At 42.7% G+C, this 22,201-nt stretch overlaps 1 protein-coding gene across 1 annotated transcript in view; it reads right to left on the reverse strand.

The window, feature by feature from the left end:
- nedd9 (neural precursor cell expressed, developmentally down-regulated 9) overlaps positions 1-20,919 on the reverse strand; it is a 39,853-nt gene extending 18,934 nt beyond the window's left edge. The window contains exons 1-2 of the mRNA XM_080862530.1: positions 20,686-20,919; positions 317-727 (exon numbers count right to left, since the gene is read on the reverse strand). Of these exons, the coding sequence (XP_080718656.1) occupies positions 317-727; positions 20,686-20,697 (423 nt within the window). The 5' untranslated portion in view covers positions 20,698-20,919. The remainder of the gene's footprint in view (positions 1-316; positions 728-20,685) is intronic.
- Between the last annotated feature and the right edge of the window lie 1,282 nt (positions 20,920-22,201).

The following is a 22,201-nucleotide window of genomic DNA, read 5'->3' on the forward strand; positions in this document are numbered from 1 at the left end:
TTCTGACGCTCTGATAAATATTAATGTGCGACCCTTTGCTACAGATGAAAGTGTGTAAAAGTGCATTTAAATGCAAAACATTGTGCGCGCATTAGGGGAAAAAAGTAAGACTCAGTAATAACAGTTTTTCTCTCCAATCATCTTACCAGGTGGTTTCACTGGTGAGCCCCTCAACTTTGCTTTAAAGGAGGACTAATCAGTGAAATCAGATGGTCACTATTCATTGCTGTGCTCCATAGTGATGTATCTTTCTTGGGCTGAGTCAATAAAGGAAACCCAAACTAGCTGACAGATTGACTGATGAGCTCTGTCTCACCTTGCTTGGTGTGTTATCAGTTGCTAGAGTACTCCTCGGTGGGACCTGGTAGACGTCCTGTCCCGGTGGGACCTGGTAGATGCTCTGCTGACTCTGCTGCTGTGGGCTCTGGAGGGACGGGGGCACCTGGTAGAGGCCCTGAGACCCCGAGTTAGCCTTCTGCTGATAGCTCTGAGATGGAGAAGGGGCGGCGGCGGCGGCGCCGGACGACTGAGCCTCGAACATGGGTCCGATCAGCAGCTTCAAGCGGTTCCCGGGGGCGATGCCCTGGCGGCCGTGCAGGGAGCAGAGCCACCAGCCCTCCAGGCCGCCTGTGTTCTGCTCAATGACGGTCAGGATGTCCCCTTTCCGGAAGGCCAGCTCCTCGGGGGACTCCGGCATGTTGTCGTACAACGCTTTGGCCATCAGGTTCTGCGGGAGCAAAGGTCAGACTGTGTTTAGATACGTGTCGGCTTAATTATAACACAACAAGCACGTGGTTACAACAGCTGTTCGCTCCTGCTGCGTGCTGTTTGTCAGGTTTGAGTGGAAAAACAACAGTGGCGGTTTTACAGGCGGGTTATCTGCAGGACACAATGCTAAACCAAAGGAAAAAAACAACAAAAAACAATCACCTACATACACATACGCACCCATAAACCCACACGTTCATATAGAAGTTTTGTGGATTTTATTAATAAAAAGCTCCAGAAGAAGCTGAATTAACGAGCTCCAGCAACAATCATGAGAACAGTATCAATCACTTATTATCTGAAGCATCAAAACTAACCTAATACTACACATGACTGCCGTCTGCCACGCCAGGTTTTAAATACTCCAGTGAATGACATGCTGGTGAACTCGCTGCGCTGCCATTGGTCGGCAGCTCCTCACCAGATGTCTTTCAAACCAAATCTGAACTTGATGGGATTTTCTCAGCTCAGCTCGTGCTTCAGGGCACAGCTATCTAAAGGTCTACGGAGGGTTGAGGGATAATGACTCAAAACAGCAGATTTTGGAGATAGAAAAAGCCCCGGAGCGTGCCACTGTGTCTGAGAGGGGCATTTAAGACTAATTGCCTCAGTCTTTCTTCCTTTAGCCTTTATTCAACCACGGAAGGAGTTAACTGAGCATGAATACTCCTTTTCAACTGCCTGATGCCCACAACTTTAAATCCTGGGAACTACCAGGCACAACAGCGATCAATGCAAAGTCCATGAATACAATTAGTGGATAAGCGGCTTGGTCAAGTGCGCCTTTAACATCTAATAAAGTGGGAAAGGAGAGTGGTTATTATCTGGTTTTTACTTTTGTTTTTAGCTTTTCAGAAAATCAACAACGATCACATTAGATTAGAGAATCTAGGATGTCAAGATCACAAACTCTTGTGCTCTTGACATCCTGGGCTGCATGATGGTGCAGTGAGGTTAGCACTATCGCTTCATAGGTTGATCGTGTTGGAGTCAAATTTCCTGGTTGAACTTCCTGTGAGGAGCTTACATGGTCCCAAGGTACTTTAGCTTTCTTCAAAAGTCCAAAGATATGCATGTTAGCCTACATGGGGATTCTAATGTGGATGTAGTTAAGTATGTAAGGCGGATAAAGTACAAAGACTAAAGCCCTACACATATGAATGGGTAAATTTAGCTTATGCAACACGTTTGAATGGTCAAAAAGATTAAAGGAGTACTTCATAAATGCCAATCCAACCTCCATTTTAAGCTCAAAGACTGTAGCAGTGCCTCTGTATTCTACAATATATCTCCCACCAATGAAAAGTACAAAAACTCAACAACTAGAGACAAACAAAGCCAGTCCACAACTTTCTATAACAGCTTAAAATAACTCAAAATCATCAGTTCATGAACAAAAACCTTCACCAGTCAGATGAGCCTCATAACACAGTAAGAAGAAGCAACACGCCTCCTATTTGTTCAGTCATGACTCTTCTTAAGCGATAAAATGAAAAAAATATGTAATGAATAACCAACAGAGGCACAGTAGCGATAAAGTAGCTCTGACTGCCTCCGAGTCAGCACCAGCTATAATCTTTCTGAGCTGGATTACATTTACATGAGATGAAACGAGCTGATTGGAGGATGAAAATGATATTTTTATTTGGATTACATGCCCATTTAGATTAAAAACTGACTTCAAGCAGCCAAACAGAGCTCCACACAGGACAGCCACTCAGTTCTTGTTTATCTCTCCACTCCACCTTTTTTCTGATCTGTTCTTTCTGTATCTCACCTTTCATCGGTTCACCGTGGGAATAAGGAAGCCTACTTTGTGGCAGTTTCTACTTTGGGGCTTTCTTGAACCTTCTTCGGCCTTCCTCTTTCCTATCAGCCCGATTCAAGCAGTTCCCATGTGAAACTCGCTGTTAGTAACATCGTTATCTCTCTCTCGCTCTCTGTGGGGCGGGCCTCCCTGGCTACTGTCTCAGTGTGCTGTCGGAGCCATTAGCCAGCAACACCCAGAGCACAGTTACACCCTCACTATCACCCACTGCCACCTAACTAGCTGCGAAGAGCTTGAGCATGAGCCCTAGAGATCAATGCCATCCAACGGGAGCAGACCTGGATGTCCAAGAGTTGTCCAGAAGGAAACAAAAATGCTGATAACTGCTCCTGCTCCAATTAAAGTCTGAATATATGAGGAAATACAGCCGTCCAGATCAGCACAGATTTTGAACTGAAGCTTTTGATTACTGTTAGATTGTTTAAACCTCTAAGTGTTTGCTTTTTTTCATTGATTCACAAGGAAAACACACTATACCAGCATGCCACTTAAAAATAATGCTTATTTATTGCCCACTCCATCCTCTGTGTGTAAAAAAAGAAAGGAAAACTATCTAGCTTCATTCCTCCTCCTTTTAAGACAACCCTTTTGTGATTGGCTACCCCTAACAAACACAAGGTAAGAACAACAGGTGGGTGGGGCTTCTGTAAGCACAAACAGAGCAGTCTAAAACTAATCGCTTGCACGTGCAACGACCTCTTTATTTAAAACGAATGGCGACTGTTGTTTTTATGAACATTTGCTGTAACAGTGAATGAGCGTTTCCTCCACTGCCTTTGGCCTCTAAAACAGCCACACACACAAAAAAAAAAGAGTAAACAAGTGTCCCATAAGGACGACCTTTGGACACAAAGACAAGTCGAAAGCACAATAGAGTGCTGAATATTTACAGTTTTATTACTACTGAAAGTCCAGATTCCATAAAGTTAAGGTTTAAAATAGGATTATACAGGTTGCTCAAACACACTGATTTGAGTTTATCATTTTATTGTTGAGAGCTGTGAATATTTGATGAGCAGCCTCTGGAATCGTGATCTTTCCTTGTCCTTTGCAGATTTGTTTGCATGTTGCATGCCTAATATTCAAGGCCAGAGTAAAATAAAAAAGTGACCCCAGCAGGAAAACTAATCTAGGTCGTTTGTGGCTACTGTGGGTGTCATCTGCTCTATCAGCAATAGAAGGCTGTGGCTACCGTCTAATGAAAGATCTGATAGACATGAATACAGCCATACTGTGGTTAGATTTTTGTTTTTCTTTAAATTAGGTCACAGTGTAGATGATTTGGAAGCCATAGCAGACAAACTACACGGTTTTATTTAACTTAGATCTTAAATAAGTCGTCTTCTTTCAGCTTAAGGCCAAAGCTGTAGGTATTTGCATGAGGCCAGTTCTGCTGCTGTGGTTGACTGCTTTGTGTTTGATGCTCAGAAGAGAAATTAAATCACCCGACAGACAGAATTGCACGCATCGTGCTCCTTTGTCTCTGCTAATTAGTGATCACTGTGACCAGCTGCCGAAATGAAAGCACCCGTTTTGCAGACCGCATACGCGCACGATCACAAACTGAGCCGTGCCTTCACGTGAAAAAGGTACTGAAAACCACCAGTATGAGCACACCCAGCAATTTCAGTCTGCAGAGATGCAAGCCCGTCGAGGAAAATGTGCAACAGGAACTGTCACCCTGCATCTGTTGTCTAAACCACACTCCGCTGCCTTTTGTAGTTCGTACATATGCTTTAATAAGGCTTCGGTGCAGATTTAATACTAATCTTAGGACATAAATGAACCCTAACGGGAAATCTTTAGCAGATCGAAAACACATTTCACCACAAGTCTCTATGACTTTAATTTCATGATGCAAGCAGTAACCATCAGAGCTAAAAAACAAACCCAACAAAGAAGTGTGGTTGACTGCAGTTCCACTAGTGGCCACTTGAGCCTGGCTCCAAAGGTCAGTCCCACAGACTCTGTTATTAAAAGACAGTCCAACTTTACAGCAGAAATAAAAACGTTTACAGCCTGCTGCAAGAAACTGTTTTGGTCTCTGTGGCTGATTCGCTTCTCTGTAATAGCTGTACAGCAATATCCAAGCCCAAGCCCTGCTCTACTATTGAAAAGTCATTTTAGCTTGCCATTATATGGTTGCCTGGCAACATGATGGTATCATCATATATGAAACATATCCTAATATTCATGTTTTGTAGATACAAATTAAATGTTACTGTCGTGAAATTAAAATAACATTATAGGTGCATAAACGCCACAAACTGGTCATTTTAGCCTACTGGTAAGAGGTCGCTAGGCAAGATGATGACACATATACCTGTGTGGCATCTTTGATTGTTCACCTGCTTTTGTGTATTATCGTTTGGTTTTACTGCCATCAAAGCTTAAAGTAATACAAACTTAGGGGTGTGGCTCTCTTGGATGACAGGTGGTTACAGTGTTTCTAAGGACTGCTTCTCATGTAAGTAACGTTGTGTTTTCTTAAAAACAAAGAAACTCATGACTGAAACAGCCACAAATACCAAATTGGAGGCTTCAAAGTATATTTCATACACCAAGGGGTGATAGTGTCTATGGTACTCCAGCCTTTTACCAAAAATGATGTTCACTTATCACCCGTCACAGGTGTTAGTGAAGTTTAAAACATATTGATTTTTCCCCTTCTATTGCTGTTCTTTCCAGTTATGCAAAAGTTCATGAGGAAGTAAAGGTAATATTAACAAAACAAAGAGGGGTAATAGTAGAAGCTACCACAATCACAGTACCACTGCCAGCTCCCAGAGGCTGCACAGGATCACTAATAGACTGATAAGCATTGCAAACATTTGCACTTTAATAACTAGTGATCAGTGGAAGCTGTGAGTAAACTTCTGCATCTGGATTCTGCGGAAGTCTGACATGACTGTGATACTGTAGAAAAAAAAGCATGAACACTTATACATTATATATAAATATATGTATCATCCGTTGTGGTGAGCCTGGTACCACAGAGATCCTAACAGGAAGCAGCCTGATTGACACATTTTCACACCCTCCTCTTCACACACACGCTGCAGTTTACTTCGCATTAGAGTGCCGCAGCTTGTCTGTAAAGATTCATGCGATATAAATCAATGAACGGTTAAAGAGCATCTGAGTCGAAAAACAGTGAGCCACAGCAGATTTCAAGCATGGTATTTGGGATGTGAAGGGTCATGCGAGACACCAAACATGACCTTTAATCACACTAAACAAACAGCTTGTCGGCTGTAATGACTGCCAGCTACACGCGGCCCTTTTTGAAGTGATACAGAAGGGGAAGAGTCGTGTTTTTGTCTTCACCCAGAGCAGGTGAACCCGGCTATTAAACCGGGCGTCATAAACAGCACTTAGCCGCAGCACGGAGACTCCATCGCTTGCCACTGATCCTCCTGTAAACACGTGTGTTTGCCATGTGTCAGAGAGGGGTGCTTCTGCTGCATCCACACACACGTGTATGAGCTTCTAGGAAGTTATCACTCAGCGAGGTGAAAGGCGCTCAGCTGCTTCCTATTGCAAGTACCACATTTCTGCTCATGACCTTGAATCGTCTTGAAGCAGTGACTTAGATGTATTACTATTGTATCCATTTGTTTATGTAATGTATCTATGTTTACGTAGTTTCAGACCTTTTAATTGGCATACAGCTTTAGATGAGTCATCAAAACCTTGTTTAGGTACAGTCTATACTGATGACACTGAGAGCGGACCTAATGTGATGACCCCAACTCCACGTTTAGTTTTTCTTGAACCCTGCTTTGAATCATCACTTTAAGATAATCCTTATTATACTACAGCCCCTCAGATCATCACCTGCCTGAAACAAGCCATTTTAGCTGTCTTTCTTCTCATTGGCTGCCTCTTACAAACAGAAGGTTTGAACAGTTGGTTTGGTGAGTTTACCAAGTTTATGTATAAGATGATATAAATGTAAGATTAATGTAAAAAAAACAAAGAAAAAAAAAGCATCAGTGTCAGGTTTGACATCCACCCATCACAACTTTTCAGTGTATCTTTAGCTAAAGCTAGACAGTAAGCAGAAGGTCGCTGAGGGCTAATGTCCTGTTTAACAAGTTCAAGGAAGTAATCTGAGCCGCAACAACATTTTATGGGTGATGTCTTCGACCCGTGCTCCACCTCTTTAATGAGTTTTATGGTGTAACTTGCAATCTTGCTGACAAACCGGAATAATCACAAGCAGAAGAAATTGTATTTTAGTGAGCAAATTCTGGTCTGGACTCTGAGAAAACAGAGAGCTGCTACTGCATTACACAGGAGAATAAAATGTGAAGGACAAACAAAAAAGGCCTTAAAATTAAACTACCCTAAAATGTATCTAAAGTCAAAAGACTAAACCCAAGTAGAAAGACCAACCAGCTTTGCTGTGCCTAAACAGCTTTGACCCAGACGTCAGCTTCCATGTATCTGACTTGCTCCGGGACATTTCCAGTGCTCAACTAGATTGAAATCTGGGGAGTTGAGGGGCCAGATCAGTGCCATGGGATTCAGGTTTTAATGCATGGTGAGGTACAATGCCTTGAAAAGGGAGACCACTACCATTGGGGTGCGTCACTGCAATGCAATGCAAGGGTTGCATAGGTACGTAGATGGTTGATGTCTTTTCTTCACATGGAAGGTGTTTTAATGTTGAGGCTGACAGGTTTGTTTTATTTCCACATGTTTGTTTTTTGTTTACTGTCTTTTAAAACATGTGGCACTAAAACAGCTCTCCTTCCCATCTGGTATGTTTTATTAGTCTGTCCTGGTTTGTCCAGTCTGTCTGAATCCCCTCTGACCCAAACCTCTACATCACCAAGGCTTTTCTTTCCCCTCTTCCCATCAGTGTCTTGCCTGAACACAAGCAGTTTAAAACGTCATCCCATCTGCGAGCCTGTTCTGACCTTTCCCGAAATTTAAAAAAAAAAACAAACAAACAAAAAAAAACCTTACGTAATTTCACCACTTGCTGAAAAGGGCCCCACCTTTGCTTTCAGTAAGAGCTCTCTGGGTGGTTTTGGCTCTGCCTCTCCGGGGTACACATCAGTCTAATAATAATGAAGGTGGCTTTGGCTAAACAAGCTCACAAATACTTGAATTCCCTTACTGCCACAGCCACACCACATAGAAGAAACCCGCGTCCCCACAGCAATGAGAGTGCCTCGGCTTTCAAAGCGACGAGGACGTTTTCAGCCCAAACAAACAACCTGCTCCAAAAAAAGTGGTACGCTCTGACTGTGAGAACACTGGTGCCACAATTAGGGCCGTACCACTGTAACACGTGTCCCGGGGTGGTTTGTACACGCTCATTTGGCCTCATTTCGCATGGTTAAATATAGAAAATAATTATAGTAATGACGGTAATGAGGACCTGATGACTTTTACAAGCCGTTCCTCAGAGTGCGGCCTGCTGCGGGTGAGAGCCAGTTCGAATAAATGGGCCGTGTGTTGGGTTCTGGGTAGGAAGGGCTCATGGGAAGCGGTTCAGAGCTCAGAGTACATGGTAATTTCTTCATTTGGACAGTTTTCAGGAAGGTTGACCCTCTGATTACAGCCTCCTTACAAGCCCTGCCAGTGGCCGTGTATTAACATAATTACACAGCAGGCTCGGTGAAATCTCACCTCGGCTATTTCTGAGAAAATCCTGTCGAAAAAGGCCGGTGTCATTTAAAGCCAGCACACAGGGGAACGTGACCCAGCACATTCCCTGCAGCTTCGCAATGATTGATATCTTATGCAAGCAAGTGTAAATCAATACACTGTTACGACACAGTTACAGTGCAACTGGGCGCTGTAGCTGCATGTAATCAATCGATAGCTTATTTTAGTTTTGTGGTTGGAACAAACTGTTTCAGGGGTTCTTTGTGACTGATTGTAAACATTCATTTTTCTTGTGTAAAGACTTTAATTCTGCCAGAAGATGTGGAAAGAAGGGTAAATTCAACCTGCCAAGCGCTGAATAAAAAGGACTATTGTATCCACAGTGTAAATATGACACCCCCACCACCAACACCTTCTCCTTCATTTATGATTCACGAGCTGCGAGGAAATCTCCACACCCTAAAACATAAACAGCAACAGCATGGCAGCTGCAGCTTTGATGGGATGTGATGCGCCATGATGCCGTCTGACCACGCCGCAAGCTCCAACAAACCTCAGATCCTCAAAAAATATCTCAGTTGAACTGTCTAGTCAGAGAATGATGAAAAGTGTGTCACAATCATGGCCTTCCCCTGGAAAATGTCAGTTTCACTCTTATTTAGGAGATGACGATCACATTCATAATCAACAGTAAAGCTTTTATATTTTCACTGCATTCAGCTACTTTCTCCTCTCTAGATGCATTTGCTAAGAATTGTGCTCGATATAAATCATTCAAGTGCTTCTGAACTGTGGAAAAGTAATAATCTTAGGATCTTGAAAAGAAAGAAGATAACTGGACGCCTTCCTGTCTGTGTTCTTAAGTTAAGGTGAAGAGTCCCAGATATGTAAACCCTAGTGGGGGTAAACTTAAGGAAGTCCAGATACTTGTTTTTGTTTTGTTTTTTTTAAACTCTTAAGACTGCCATGACCTGGATTACTGAGATGCTTTCCAGACACATTTGTAAATCGTACTTTTCCAGTTTGCCCAAAGCCTTTTGCCAAGCTAGTTTGATCCTTTATTTAAGTCAAAATCATCTTTCATTTCTTTCTACTATTAACTACTAGACACAATGGACGACTGCTTCTTGTACAAATATCTCTGAAAACTGTCCAAATGTCACAAAAACTGATAACCACATGAAGCTAAAGAGCTAAATAAAGCTGTTGGAGAACCAGTACACTTAGGAGTTGTCGATTTTGGGTTTCACTTCACCAGGTTTACAGAAATTTGACTCATCATTATAGTAATGAGAATGTTATTAGTTACTGTTATTAGTTGTTATTTGCTGCCCAAAGCAGATAAAAAGGTCACTGAATGCAGATTTGGGATTTAAGGGGGTGTGGCTTTCACCCAGCTTCTGCTTCTAATGTTAAGGTTATTAAAACAGTAATGCTTTGTTACATTGTTGTAGTCTCTTCATTCCTGCGGCAGTATGTCTGCCACTCTGTTTACTTTGAGTGCACTTACAGTAATTTATAGCAGTAAAAACTGTGATGAAATACAACGTGGGCAGGACTCAACTGCAACACTCAACCACTTTAGGTGAGGTCACAGGAAATGATCTAATTTGTGTAACGTCTTGGGTAAAATGACTGTTATCCCGCGGCTCCTCCTTATTCTGTCCATTCATCTCAGTCGTCTTTTTTTTGTTTTTGTTTTTTTACTGTCACACAAACTATAAGGTAACCTGACATCTCCTGCGTTTCTGACCCACTCCTTAGCCTGCAGCGCTTCCTGGCTCCTGCACGACCCAGATAGATCCAGGCTACCACCGAGCTTGTGCTATCTTGTCACATCTTGGACTCCTTCGCTGTGGTCCTGGAGCCTTAACTATAATTAGGACTGAAACTGGAGATATTCTCTCAAAAGTGTAACGGCTTGTGCAGCTTTTGCATTCTGCCAGGACAATCCAGGGCTATGAGAGGAAACTGATCCGTGAGTCTGGCTCAGCGCCTGAGCAAAGCGGTGAATAACTGCGAGCTTGACACCGACTTTTGACCTGAAAATATAATTTACTGCACCTAAACGGGTCGAGGAGCACCGGCAACACAAATGTACAACAGTCCTGTGAATACGAATGGTATTCACGGGGCCTCCAGCCAACAGACGCTCAGTTTTGGCAAAGGAGACTAGTGGATTACTTCCAAGCTTGGTGCTGATGCCAAGTGAGGGTACATGAGTGCATCATAGTAACCCCCAGAGACAAGAGCACTAATCCCTCCAGGGGGCATTAGCCGACATGTGAAATATGTTTCGGGGTATCTCTGCAGGGCCACATTGATTGGTTTTACATATAGGAATAGTCAATGAGATGGAGATTCACTCCAATGTCCCTTCGATTTCACGCCACACAAAGATCTCACAGCCCAAACAACAGAGGCTGCCATCTTTCCCCTTTGAAACATGAAGGGCATCACACACACACACATACACATATATATATATATATATATATATATATATATATATATATATATATATATATATATATATATATATATATATATATACATACACATATATATATATATATATATATATATATATATATATATATATATATATATATATATATATATATATATATATATATATATATATACACACACATACATACACACATTATATATATATATATATATATACATACACACACACACATTATACATATATATATATATATATATCCTTCAAGCTCGGGTCCTCTACCAGAGGCCTGGGAGCTTGAAGGATAAACCGCCCGCAGGGGCGTGCTGGGTGTTTTTTATATATATATATATATATATATATATATATATATATATATATATATATATATATATATATATATATATATATATATATATATATATATATATATATATATATATATATATATATATATATATATATATATACACACACACACACACACACACATATATACATATATATATATATATATATATATATATATACACATATATATGGTAAATGGTAAATATATATATATATATATATATATATATAAAAAAAAACACCCAGCACGCCCCTGCGGGCGGTTTATCCTTCAAGCTCGGGTCCTCTACCAGAGGCCTGGGAGCTTGAGGGTCCTGCGCAGTATCTTAGCTGTTCCCAGGACTGCGCTCTTCTGGACAGAGATCTCCGATGTTATTCCCGGGATCTGCTGGAGCCACTCGCCTAGCTTGGGAGTCACCGCACCTAGTGCTCCGATTACCACGGGGACCACCGTTACCTTCACCCTCCACATCCTCTCCAGCTCTTCTCTGAGCCCTTGGTATTTCTCCAGCTTCTCGTGTTCCTTCTTCCTGATATTGCTGTCATTCGGAACCGCTACATCGATCACTACGGCCGTCTTCTTCTGTTTGTCTACCACCACTATGTCCGGTTGGTTAGCCACCACCATTTTGTCCGTCTGTATCTGGAAGTCCCACAGGATCTTAGCTCGGTCATTCTCCACCACCCTTGGGGGCATCTCCCATTTTGACCTCGGGACTTCCAGGTTATACTCGGCACAGATGTTCCTGTACACTATGCCGGCCACTTGGTTATGGCGTTCCATGTATGCCTTGCCTGCTAGCATCTTGCACCCTGCTGTTATGTGCTGGATTGTCTCTGGGGCATCTTTACACAGCCTGCACCTGGGGTCTTGCCTGGTGTGATAGACCCCAGCCTCTATGGATCTTGTACTCAGAGCTTGTTCTTGTGCTGCCATGATTAGTGCCTCTGTGCTGTCTTTCAGTCCAGCTTTGTCCAGCCACTGGTAGGATTTCTGGATATCAGCCACCTCCTCTATCTGCCGGTGGTACATACCGTGCAGGGGCCTGTCCTTCCATGATGGTTCCTCGTCTCCCTCCTCTTTCTTGGGTTTCTGCTGCCTGAGGTATTCACTGAGCACTCGGTCAGTTGGGGCCATCTTCCCAATGTATTCTTGGATGTTCGTTGTCTCATCCTGGACTGTGGTGCTGACACTCACCAGTCCCCGGCCCCCTTCCTTCCGCTTAGCGTACAGCCTCAGGGTGCTGGACTTGGGGTGAAACCCTCCATGCATGGTAAGGAGCTTTCTTGTCTTTATGTCAGTGGCTTCTATCTCCTCCTTTGGCCAGCCTATTACCCCAGCAGGGTACCTGATCACGGGCAGGGCGTATGTGTTGATGGCCCGGATCTTGTTCTTACCATTCAGCTGACTCCTCAGGACTTGCCTGACCCTCTGCAGGTACTTGGTGGTTGCAGCCTTTCTAGCGGCCTCTTCATGGTTCCCATTTGCCTGCGGGATCCCCAGGTACTTGTAACTGTCCTCTATGTCTGCAATGTTGCCTTCTGGTAGTTCAATCCCCTCAGTTCTGACTACCTTCCCTCTCTTTGTTACCATCCGACTACACTTCTCCAGTCCGAACGACATTCCAATGTCATTGCTGTATAGCCTGGTAGTGTGGATCAGTGAATCGATGTCTCGTTCACTCTTGGCATACAGCTTGATGTCATCCATGTACAGGAGGTGGCTGACAACTGCTCCGTTCCGTAGTCGGTATCCGTAGCCAGTCTTGTTAATGATCTCACTGAGGGGGTTCAGGCCTATGCAGAACAGCAGTGGGGACAGAGCATCTCCTTGGTAGATCCCGCACTTGATGGTAACTTGTGCTATGGGCTTGGAGTTGGCCTCTAGTGTTGTACGCCACATCCCCATTGAGTTCCTGATGAAGGCTCTTAGGGTCCCATTGATCTTGTACAATTCTAGGCATTCCAGTATCCAGCTGTGGGGCATTGAGTCATAGGCCTTCTTGTAATCAATCCAGGCAGTGCACAGGTTGGTCAGTCTGGTCTTGCAGTCTCGGCTGATTGTTCTGTCTACCAGTAGCTGGTGTTTTGCGCCTCTGGTATTCTTGCCAATTTCTGTGTCCCGCTCATGTATTGACCCATGTGCCTGTTCATCTTAGCCGATATGATGCCTGACAGGAGCTTCCATGTAGTACTGAGGCAGGTTATTGGTCGGTAGTTGGAGGGGACCGGTCCCTTCTTGGGGTCCTTGGGGATCAGGACCGTCCGGCCTTCAGTTAGCCATTCCGGGTGTCTCTCGTTAACTAGCAGCTGGTTCATTTGTGCTGCCAGACGCTCGTGGAGTGCAGTCAGCTTCTTCAGCCAGTAGGCGTGAACCATGTCGGGCCCTGGTGCTGTCCAACTCTTCATACTGGAGACCCTTTCTTGGATATCTGCCACTGTGATGGTTACTGGACCCTGTTCAGGGAGGTCGCTGTGGTCTGCCCTCAGATCCACTAGCCACTGAGCATTGCCGTTATGGGTTGCATCCTTCTCCCATATGCTCTTCCAGTATTGCTCCGTCTCCAGCCTTGGTGGTGCTGTTCTCTTATTGTTCCCTTGCCACTGAGAGTACACCTTTGCTGGTTCTGTGGAGAACAGCTGGTTTATTCTCCTGCCTTCTATCTCTCTGGTGTACCTCCTCAAGCGGCTGGCCAAGGCTGTGAGTCTTTGCTTGGCAGTTTCCAAGGCCTCAGGTATGGACAGCTTGCTGTATTTCTTAGGCACCTTATTCGTCGCACCTTTCTGCAACTCCGTTAGTTGGCTAACCTCCCTCCGTGCTACTTTGATCTTGCCCTCTAGCCTCCTTCTCCATGGAGGGTACTGCCCCTTGTGGCTGTTCAACTTGTAGCCAAGCATCTCACTGATCACTGCTGCCGTATTGTAGATCAGCTTGTTAGTGTCGGTAATCGTGGTTGTAGGTATTGCCCGTAGTGCTGCATTAACATCATCTAGACCTTCTGAGGGTACTTCACGTAATCTTGGTAACCGGCTACGGGGGATCCAGGTTTCAAGCTTGGCCATGATCCTATTTTTCAGGTCAGTTCCTCTCGCACTCAACGATCCTTCTCCTATCGCACTTGGGGCTATGTACCCAATCTCGGGTGGGGGTGATGATATCTCCCCCCTGACCTGGCGTCCTGACTCCTCCTTGCCGTAGCATTTGTGTTGTACCTCGTCAATCTCTAGCTGTGAGAGCAGTCCCTTCTTTCGAATGTTGGAACACTGAGCTACTAGTTGTTTCGCCGTCATTGTGGATGTTGGGTATCGAAGAATCCATAGGTCCCTCATCCTATTCATGTAGCCCCTTCCGCCGGGGTTACTTGCGTAGTAGCATTCCAACAACGCCCTGTTTTCGTCCCTTGCCCCTTCCCTTGCCCACCGATGCCTTCTTGTTCCAGTAGCCCACTTTTCGTCAGGGTGCCCTGGTTCCTCAACACCTGACGCGGACCTTGTTGATCCGGGCGACGTCCGAGCCGGCATGCCTTCATATTTATCTGTCTCGCTCATGTCTGCGGTAGGCTTGCTTAGCATAGGGGGTCTAGCCTTAGGACCCTTACTGGATACAGACGCCCCAGGCAGGAATCGAACTTGCGATCCTCTGTTCCAAAGGCGTGTAGTCTAACCACTACGCTATCCAGCTGCTTTTTTTCATATATATATATATATATATATATATATATATATATATATATATATATATATATATATATATATATATATATATATATATATATATATATATATATATATATATATATATATATATACACATATACATATATACATACATACATACATACACACACACACACAGAGAGCGATTTTTTCAGTCGGGCTACCAAAATCTATCTCTTCCCTGCCCGTCGGGCTATTGTAGGGAAAATATATGTCAATGCTTTTGCATTCTTTCAGAAATGTAGCTGGGTAATTATGTCATTGGCATCGGTGAGCCACTGTCAATATGTGACATATTGAAGTCGCGTTTGAATTTGCACTTGTTTTTTTGCTTTCACTTTGCAATCGTGCGAACTGTGTATAGAGAGCGACAGCACTGATCTGTGAGTGATGATAATTTGTGCACCAATTCCTCTGACATCGTCTTATTAATCGTTAGCTTACTATGCAAACATGACAAGTGAAATCTCCCGCAGCAAGCTTAAACATGTGAGAGGTTGATCGCGCAGAGAATCGCTGAGCTTATGTGAGTGCGCGTGTAAAAGCATTTCAGTTCTGCTGAGCCAAATAAGACAGGTCAGGGTGAAGAAGTGACAGCCAAATAAAAGCTTACCACAAAACGGAGAAGTTATGACAAATCAGACTATAAGGCAAAAAGAAAGTGCAGCTTTATGGTTTCATGGACAAAATAATTTCTGTGGCTGCAATATGACGAGCTAAATAACCAGGGCTGCACATAAGTGGTCCGCAGGTGCGCATTCGCTGTCAAAATAAAAAACGCGCACAAGGGTTAGGGTTAGGGTTAAATTTAAAAACTGTACTTTTGAGTTAAAATATATATTTATAATTTTAATAAATGACAAATTAAAAATGCATGAACTTTTTTTTGTATCGAAAAAATATCGAACCGTGACACCAAAGTATCGAACCGAACCGAACCGTGAATTTTGTGTATCGTTGCACCCCTAATATATATATATATATATATTATATATATATATATTTTTTTTTTTTATTTGAATGGATAATTTGGTGTATGAAATGTCAAATAGATTCAATAACCAACAGCTATGGGTTGTTTTGGCCAACAAATGGGAAAAAAAATCCAAAAAGGCAATATCAGGAATATTTTCATTAATAAATATCAACTTTCCTAACTGATAAAAAGAAGTTTAATGACATATGAATATGTCAAGTTATCTTGCTTATCGATCGTAAACTTCAGATTGTTTTCCCAAAATGAGCCGTCTTTGCATTTTATACCAACTTTCATAGACGAATCTTGTGTACGAATCTTTGATTCTGCTTTTCTTCGTCCGCGTCCACGTCTCTGTGGACGTTGCTCAAGGGAAAGCGTTGAAAATGATGTGTGTGGAAATGAATGAGTAACTGTTTAAAAGGATGAAGGAAGTGGTTTAAGAGGACTTACTAGGTTTATTTCAACAACATGATTCATGCATAAAAAAATAATAATGATCTTAGACTCCACCATGGGGTAGCCCCTTAGTTCACCCACTGTCTAGAACAGACATTGGGTGAACTAAGTTATAACAAAGTTCTGATTGGCTGCCCCTCAAGTGGGGCTTCTGCACTCACAAACAGTTAAATTTACCTTAGATGGCTGTACTGGACATATCATCCTCCATCATACAGAGGGGGGGGGGACAGCGAATAAAAGCCTCAAATGGGTTGTTTAGAGTACTCTGAATTCATGTAATTTATATACACTTTGACCTCTTTATTTAAAACCTTTAGCAATGTTTAGTATTCTTTTTTTTACCTGTATACAGCAGCTTCTTATAATTGCTTTTCCCCCAAACGACTGTCTACACACTGCTCAGCTTCGCCACATGACAAAGAAGACTAATGCAATCTCACATGCTTTAAAACTACGATGCTGTCGGCCTGCTAGAGGACCTTTGCTTCTACCCTACACATATCCAGAGCGCACACAGGTCAGCTCAGCTATTAAACAGACTCTCCGTGCAGTCGAACTGACTTGACGGGAGCCCACTAGATCTTGAAGGATGACCCTGTGAAATAGCTGGCATTCCTTGAGGGAAGGAAGGAGGAGCTCAACCGTGGAAATGGTTCTTTGCATTGTTGGCGAGTCTGTTTCTAAAACGAGTCCACATTGTAGTCTGTCTCCCCGCTGGCTGTTTTCAAATGTTAATGGCTGGCTCACGGTGCGAGGGCGCAGAGAGGGGAGGTTGGGGGGTCGCTATTCATTGACATTGGGGGAGTAGCTCTTTGCACTATCTGAAAATCTTACACAGGAGCAAAGTTGGGGAAAGGGACAGGAAATCGCTGACACACATGGGCTACAAAAGCTACATGTCACTGTTCAGACATCTGAGCAGGCACAGAATAATAAATGCTTTGAAGTTAAGATGGGAAAAAGCAATGTGAAATAATGCTTAAGTGCATATAACTTGCAGAGTTCTCTTGAAAAGGGCACTGGGTTCCTCTCAAGGAATTTCTTTCAGAAGAATACAAATGTCTCTTTCTGGAAGGACTACACAATGCCACCCCCTGCGTAAGCAAACAAGCTGAGAAAAGAAAAGAACCCCTGCTGTAAGGCTCATTATCAATGTGAAGGGCCACCTTGAAACAATCATGTGCATCCTCTGAACAACCTTCCCATGCACGATCGCCTGGAATGCACTCATTCTCACGGGGCGCTCCTCGACCTCCCCGACTCCCATCAACCCCACCCCAACGGCTCGACCCCCACTATACAGCCAACTCTGTTTGCCCTCTTGTTCTTCCCGCAACTTCCTCTCCTTTTCATTTTCTGCAGGCCCCTTCAGCACCACAGATCCTCCTCCTCACTCTTAGAACAATGTCTGCTATGCTCTCTCCTCCAGTTCCCTTCAGTGCTGGCTGACTGCCTAGAACCTGAACCCATTAAAAAAAATACAAACACTTTGAAAAGCACATTTTGGGCCAGAGTTTGGCTTCATCTAATCACTCTTCACTCTGGTTGTGGAGCTATTTCTACAACGGTTACATCAGCTACAAAGGAATGAGACCTGGGTGTTTAAAACTGTGTCACGACCCTTTAAAAGGACAGTTCTGGGCAAGTACATTCTCCACGTCCAAGTCCAACTTCCAGCAGGGACATCCTTCATTTAAGGCATCATATCGAGAGCTTTAACTCAAAAGAATTAAAGGAGTTGATCGTTTTTACCTGTTATCACAAAAGCAGCAGGTTAATTATGGAGCTTTAGCATTACTGTTGCCGTTTGTTAGCACTGGACAGAGCCTGGCTGGCAGTTTCCTCCTGTTTCCAGTCGTTATACTATGGTATGTGAAGTATCTCCAAGCCAATAAGCAAATTGAATCTCTCATAATCCTCTCTATCTCCATATTTTGTTCTTGAACTCTACAGAACAGCTTTGCTCAGTCTGAAACGAGCCGTTTTAGCTCCTCCCCCTTGAGGCCAACTTTGTTCTGACTGGCTGCCATTCACGAACAGAGGGCTCAAACTGTAGGTGGGTGGGGCTTTATGAACTAAGAACCATAGCTGTGTGACTGTGATGGCTGTAAGAGGAATATCTCCGCTCTATGACATCACTCAGACCCAAAGGTAGAAAAAAAACTGTCTGAATCTGAGCGTTTAGAGCCCGAACTTTTGGCTCACAGGGATTACTCACTAAACACAGACCTCATTAAGTGAAACTAAAAATATAACCATCCGCCTCTGTAACAGTGACAAGACAGAAAATAAGGAAAAAGCAAAATAGGTCCCCTTCATACTAATTTATGTCTCATCTTTCTTTGTCCTCCATTTCCCTGGAAGAGCTCCGCCTCTGTGAGGATCATCATGGGGATTACACACATTTGGTGACCTATGGAAAAAGGCACCCCGTTTCACACCTGAACACCTGTTGGAAACTATCTCTAGAGGCGTCTGATCAGATCGCGGCGCCTCACCTCAGGTCACGTGAACCACATGAGGGGGAGGGGTCGGCCTCGCTTGTTAAGCATGTGTTGAAACACTACCACTCTGCGAGGACAGGGACGCTCTTAATATAGCTGTAAATATCGAGTGGCTGTCGGGATGTGATGCAGTAGAGCTGTGACCGGCTGAAACTAGATAATCGCAGTAGTGACGTGAAATGTGTCACCTAACCGGAGCCTTGGGCTGATTTCCCACCCTCCTTTCCTCTGCCACAGCCTTGCATAACGTGGATATGTTTATTGTAAACAAAGAGCGCTGTCTACATGATCTCTGTGCTCTGGCTATCTTCTGAATGTGACAAACAAAGGAGTCAGACGTCAGAGAGCGGAGTGTGTATACTGCACAGATATCCTCCCTACAGGCGGATAATGGCCTGAAACGGTGGTGTTTATCATATTTATGAGCATGCACTGATCAGTCTCATTGTTCAGGGTGAATACAGTGACCGTGGAGACATGCTCGAAGTTATTTCCCCACTTTCAAATCCTCCTCTGGCCTCACACCCAAACTATCACCCTTGGCTCTGTGAACTGTGTACTTGACAGGACAATGAGTCAGTGAGCATGACGCACATATGCAGCGAGCACGCCCTCCAGTCACAAATCTGCTGAAGAGTGACCAGAAGACTGAAGAAAAAAAGCCAAACCTCATAGCAGAGAGAATCCCAGCCAACACTGAGGCAAACAGCTACTTCACACATCAGAAAACAGCCAGTGAAAACTGAATCAAGTGCCCTCAAAACCCCCAAAACCCTCACAAAAGACTATTGCCCCTTTAACGGGGCAAGGAAGACCTCAGACCCAAGAACATGAAGCAAAGGAAAAGTGCTAAAATGCAATCACATCCAGAGTAAATTCAAAGCTTCCTCCTGATGAAGTGACATCCAGCTGTTCCATCCATCACTGTCGAAGCCTCCAATTGTCTACACCCTGATGTAAAGACCTGTGGTTGTAGCCGATGATGCAGAGGTGACTTTCCCTTTTAATCCCAGTAACTGCATTTGACAGCATTAACAACAGTCTTTTCTGTCTGTTTGAGAGCTGGTCTGATTTTACAGCATCCTAAACCACATTACAGCGAGCTTTACTCACAAAAGAAAACCCACTACCATAAAATATCCACAGCATCAAAAACAGGATAATAATCACAGATTTATAGCACTAAACTAAAGCTTTCAGCTGTTGTGGAAATGACCTGCAGTTAGCTGAGCATTTTGATCTCCAAGGAGCCAAGCCAAACAACAATGTAATGTCACTCCACATCCACTACCATGAATCTTCTCTAAAGATATATTTTTTTAATCTATTTTTTTTTACAACCGCTTTCATAACCCAATACTCCTTTTTTAAAACATTTTAAACAATATCTCTAAGTATTTGCTAATTACACCTCCTATAATGTGTATTTGTCACAAATTTCTTTGTCATAACCTGATATCTTCAGGTTTTAGACTTCAAAAAAATACAATTTTCTGACATTGTCTAATCTAATGTTGTGGTGAGTCCAAGGAGGGGGCCTCAAAGTTGTTTTCATTTTAATTCCCTTTACGCCCCTGTGATGGAAAACGTAACCTGCAGATTTAAAGTGACGCATACTGACTTGTGCAGCACATTTACACACACACACACACACACACACACACACACACACACACACACACACACACACATCAAGCAGAAACAAAAAAGGCACGTTTCAGCAAGTCATTAGTGCAGTTTCCCCTTCTTTTTTTAACCAGTTCATAAGAAAAAAGCAACCCGGATGTATTCACTGAAATAAGTTGTGATTACCGCCACGAATACAGAAGCGTTAACATTTCACATTCACGTCGACTCAAAAAGAAATCTCCGACAGCATCAAGATTTGTTGTCATTATCCAGGTTAAACAACACAACAAATATCCAGCCTTAATAACACAAAAAACTGAGATGTAGCATCAAATCCAGCCCGCGGCGCTTCACTTACTTTGTATTTCATCTTGCCGCTTCTCTTTCTGACTCCAGTTAAAGTGAGAAATATCCGCTTTACCGCGACACACAGCGGCACGTCGGAATAACCGGAGGCACTATTAAGAGTTTTTCTTCTTCTTCTTCCTGTGCGGTTAACCAGCCATCCAGAGATTCATATGCAGAGAAACACGCAATGATCTAGCTGACTCCAGTCCGCCGCTTTCTACTCCTCTACTCCGGAGAACCGCTCACCACACCGACTCCTGCAGCTCATTAACATTAGGCGCTCCTGATTGGCCCAACTAAAACCCTCTAACCACGCCCGCTTACGGTCGGCTAGAAATCTGCGACGTCATCGTCGTATCAAAATAAAATAAAGGAAAAAAATAGAGTAGAAAGAAAATATTTTAAAAATTAAATTGCCAAAAAAATAAATTAAAAAATTGAATTAAAACAAGAATTCTAAAAATCTAAAAATATTATATAAAAATAATAATAAACAGTAGAATATGAAGAAAAAAATTATTCTCTCAACTTTCTGTCGGTTTTTCAGGGTATAGAAATGTTAATTGTAGCATAACTTAATGCCAGGCGTAAAACAAAATATCATTAAAAAGGCTTTATTTTTTTATTTTTCTCCATTTATTCTGCACATTTACAACTGATATAAAGTGATCTTTATTTTTTTTAATAAAAGTTAATAAAAGACACCACAAAAATGCAATCGTTATAAGTTACAGTGTGAACAGACAATTGTCCAGACGAACGAGAAATATCTATGATATCATATATAATGTATAACATCTATATTTAAGTTTCTCGTATCACTAAAAGACGGTACAGCTAAAATCACTGTGACCAGCTTTTCTGAATCAATTAATGAACACATACATTTACATATGAAACATTACCAGTCACCAACATTTGTCTTGCATTTGTCCCATCAAGGAAGCCTAAGTAATTATATGCTACCTGACGCTTTGTTATGGTGTACTGTAAGTGCATAAAGTACAGTACAACAGTCTCTAAAAAAAGAGTTATTTTAACATAATCTGTGCACCTGTAGAAATTACAGACTAGCATATTTGTTTGTGCATAAAGTTTACAACATTGGCCATCATTTCTGATGACATGAGTTAAATAACTAACTTAAAGTCACTACATTTAAAACTTTACCTCCCAAACAGAATCAGTAAATAGTTTGCTACCAGTCCTCTTTACATGAGGCACTCATTATTACACTCTTTTTAGTGTTAAATTCAACATCGTACTGCAAACCACAGCTTGAGCAGGAGACAAAAGAACTCAATCAAGTTCATTACAAGTAACGCATTACTGCCCATCTCTGATTACTTTTGTCAAGTAACGAGTAAAGTAAGGGATTACTATTGCAATAATGGTAATCAGATTACCGTTACATTCCCGTAGGAACGCTGCGTTACTGCGTTACTAAAACCGTGAGTTTTTTGCGAGAATGTCTCATGACAGTGACCTAAGCGAGTGCGAAGTTTGTGACAACAGCTGTGTGCAGA

Source organism: Rhamphochromis sp. 'chilingali' (assembly GCF_963969265.1).
Source record: "Rhamphochromis sp. 'chilingali' genome assembly, chromosome: 17".
In the NCBI taxonomy this organism is placed as follows: Eukaryota; Metazoa; Chordata; class Actinopteri; order Cichliformes; family Cichlidae; genus Rhamphochromis; species Rhamphochromis sp. 'chilingali'.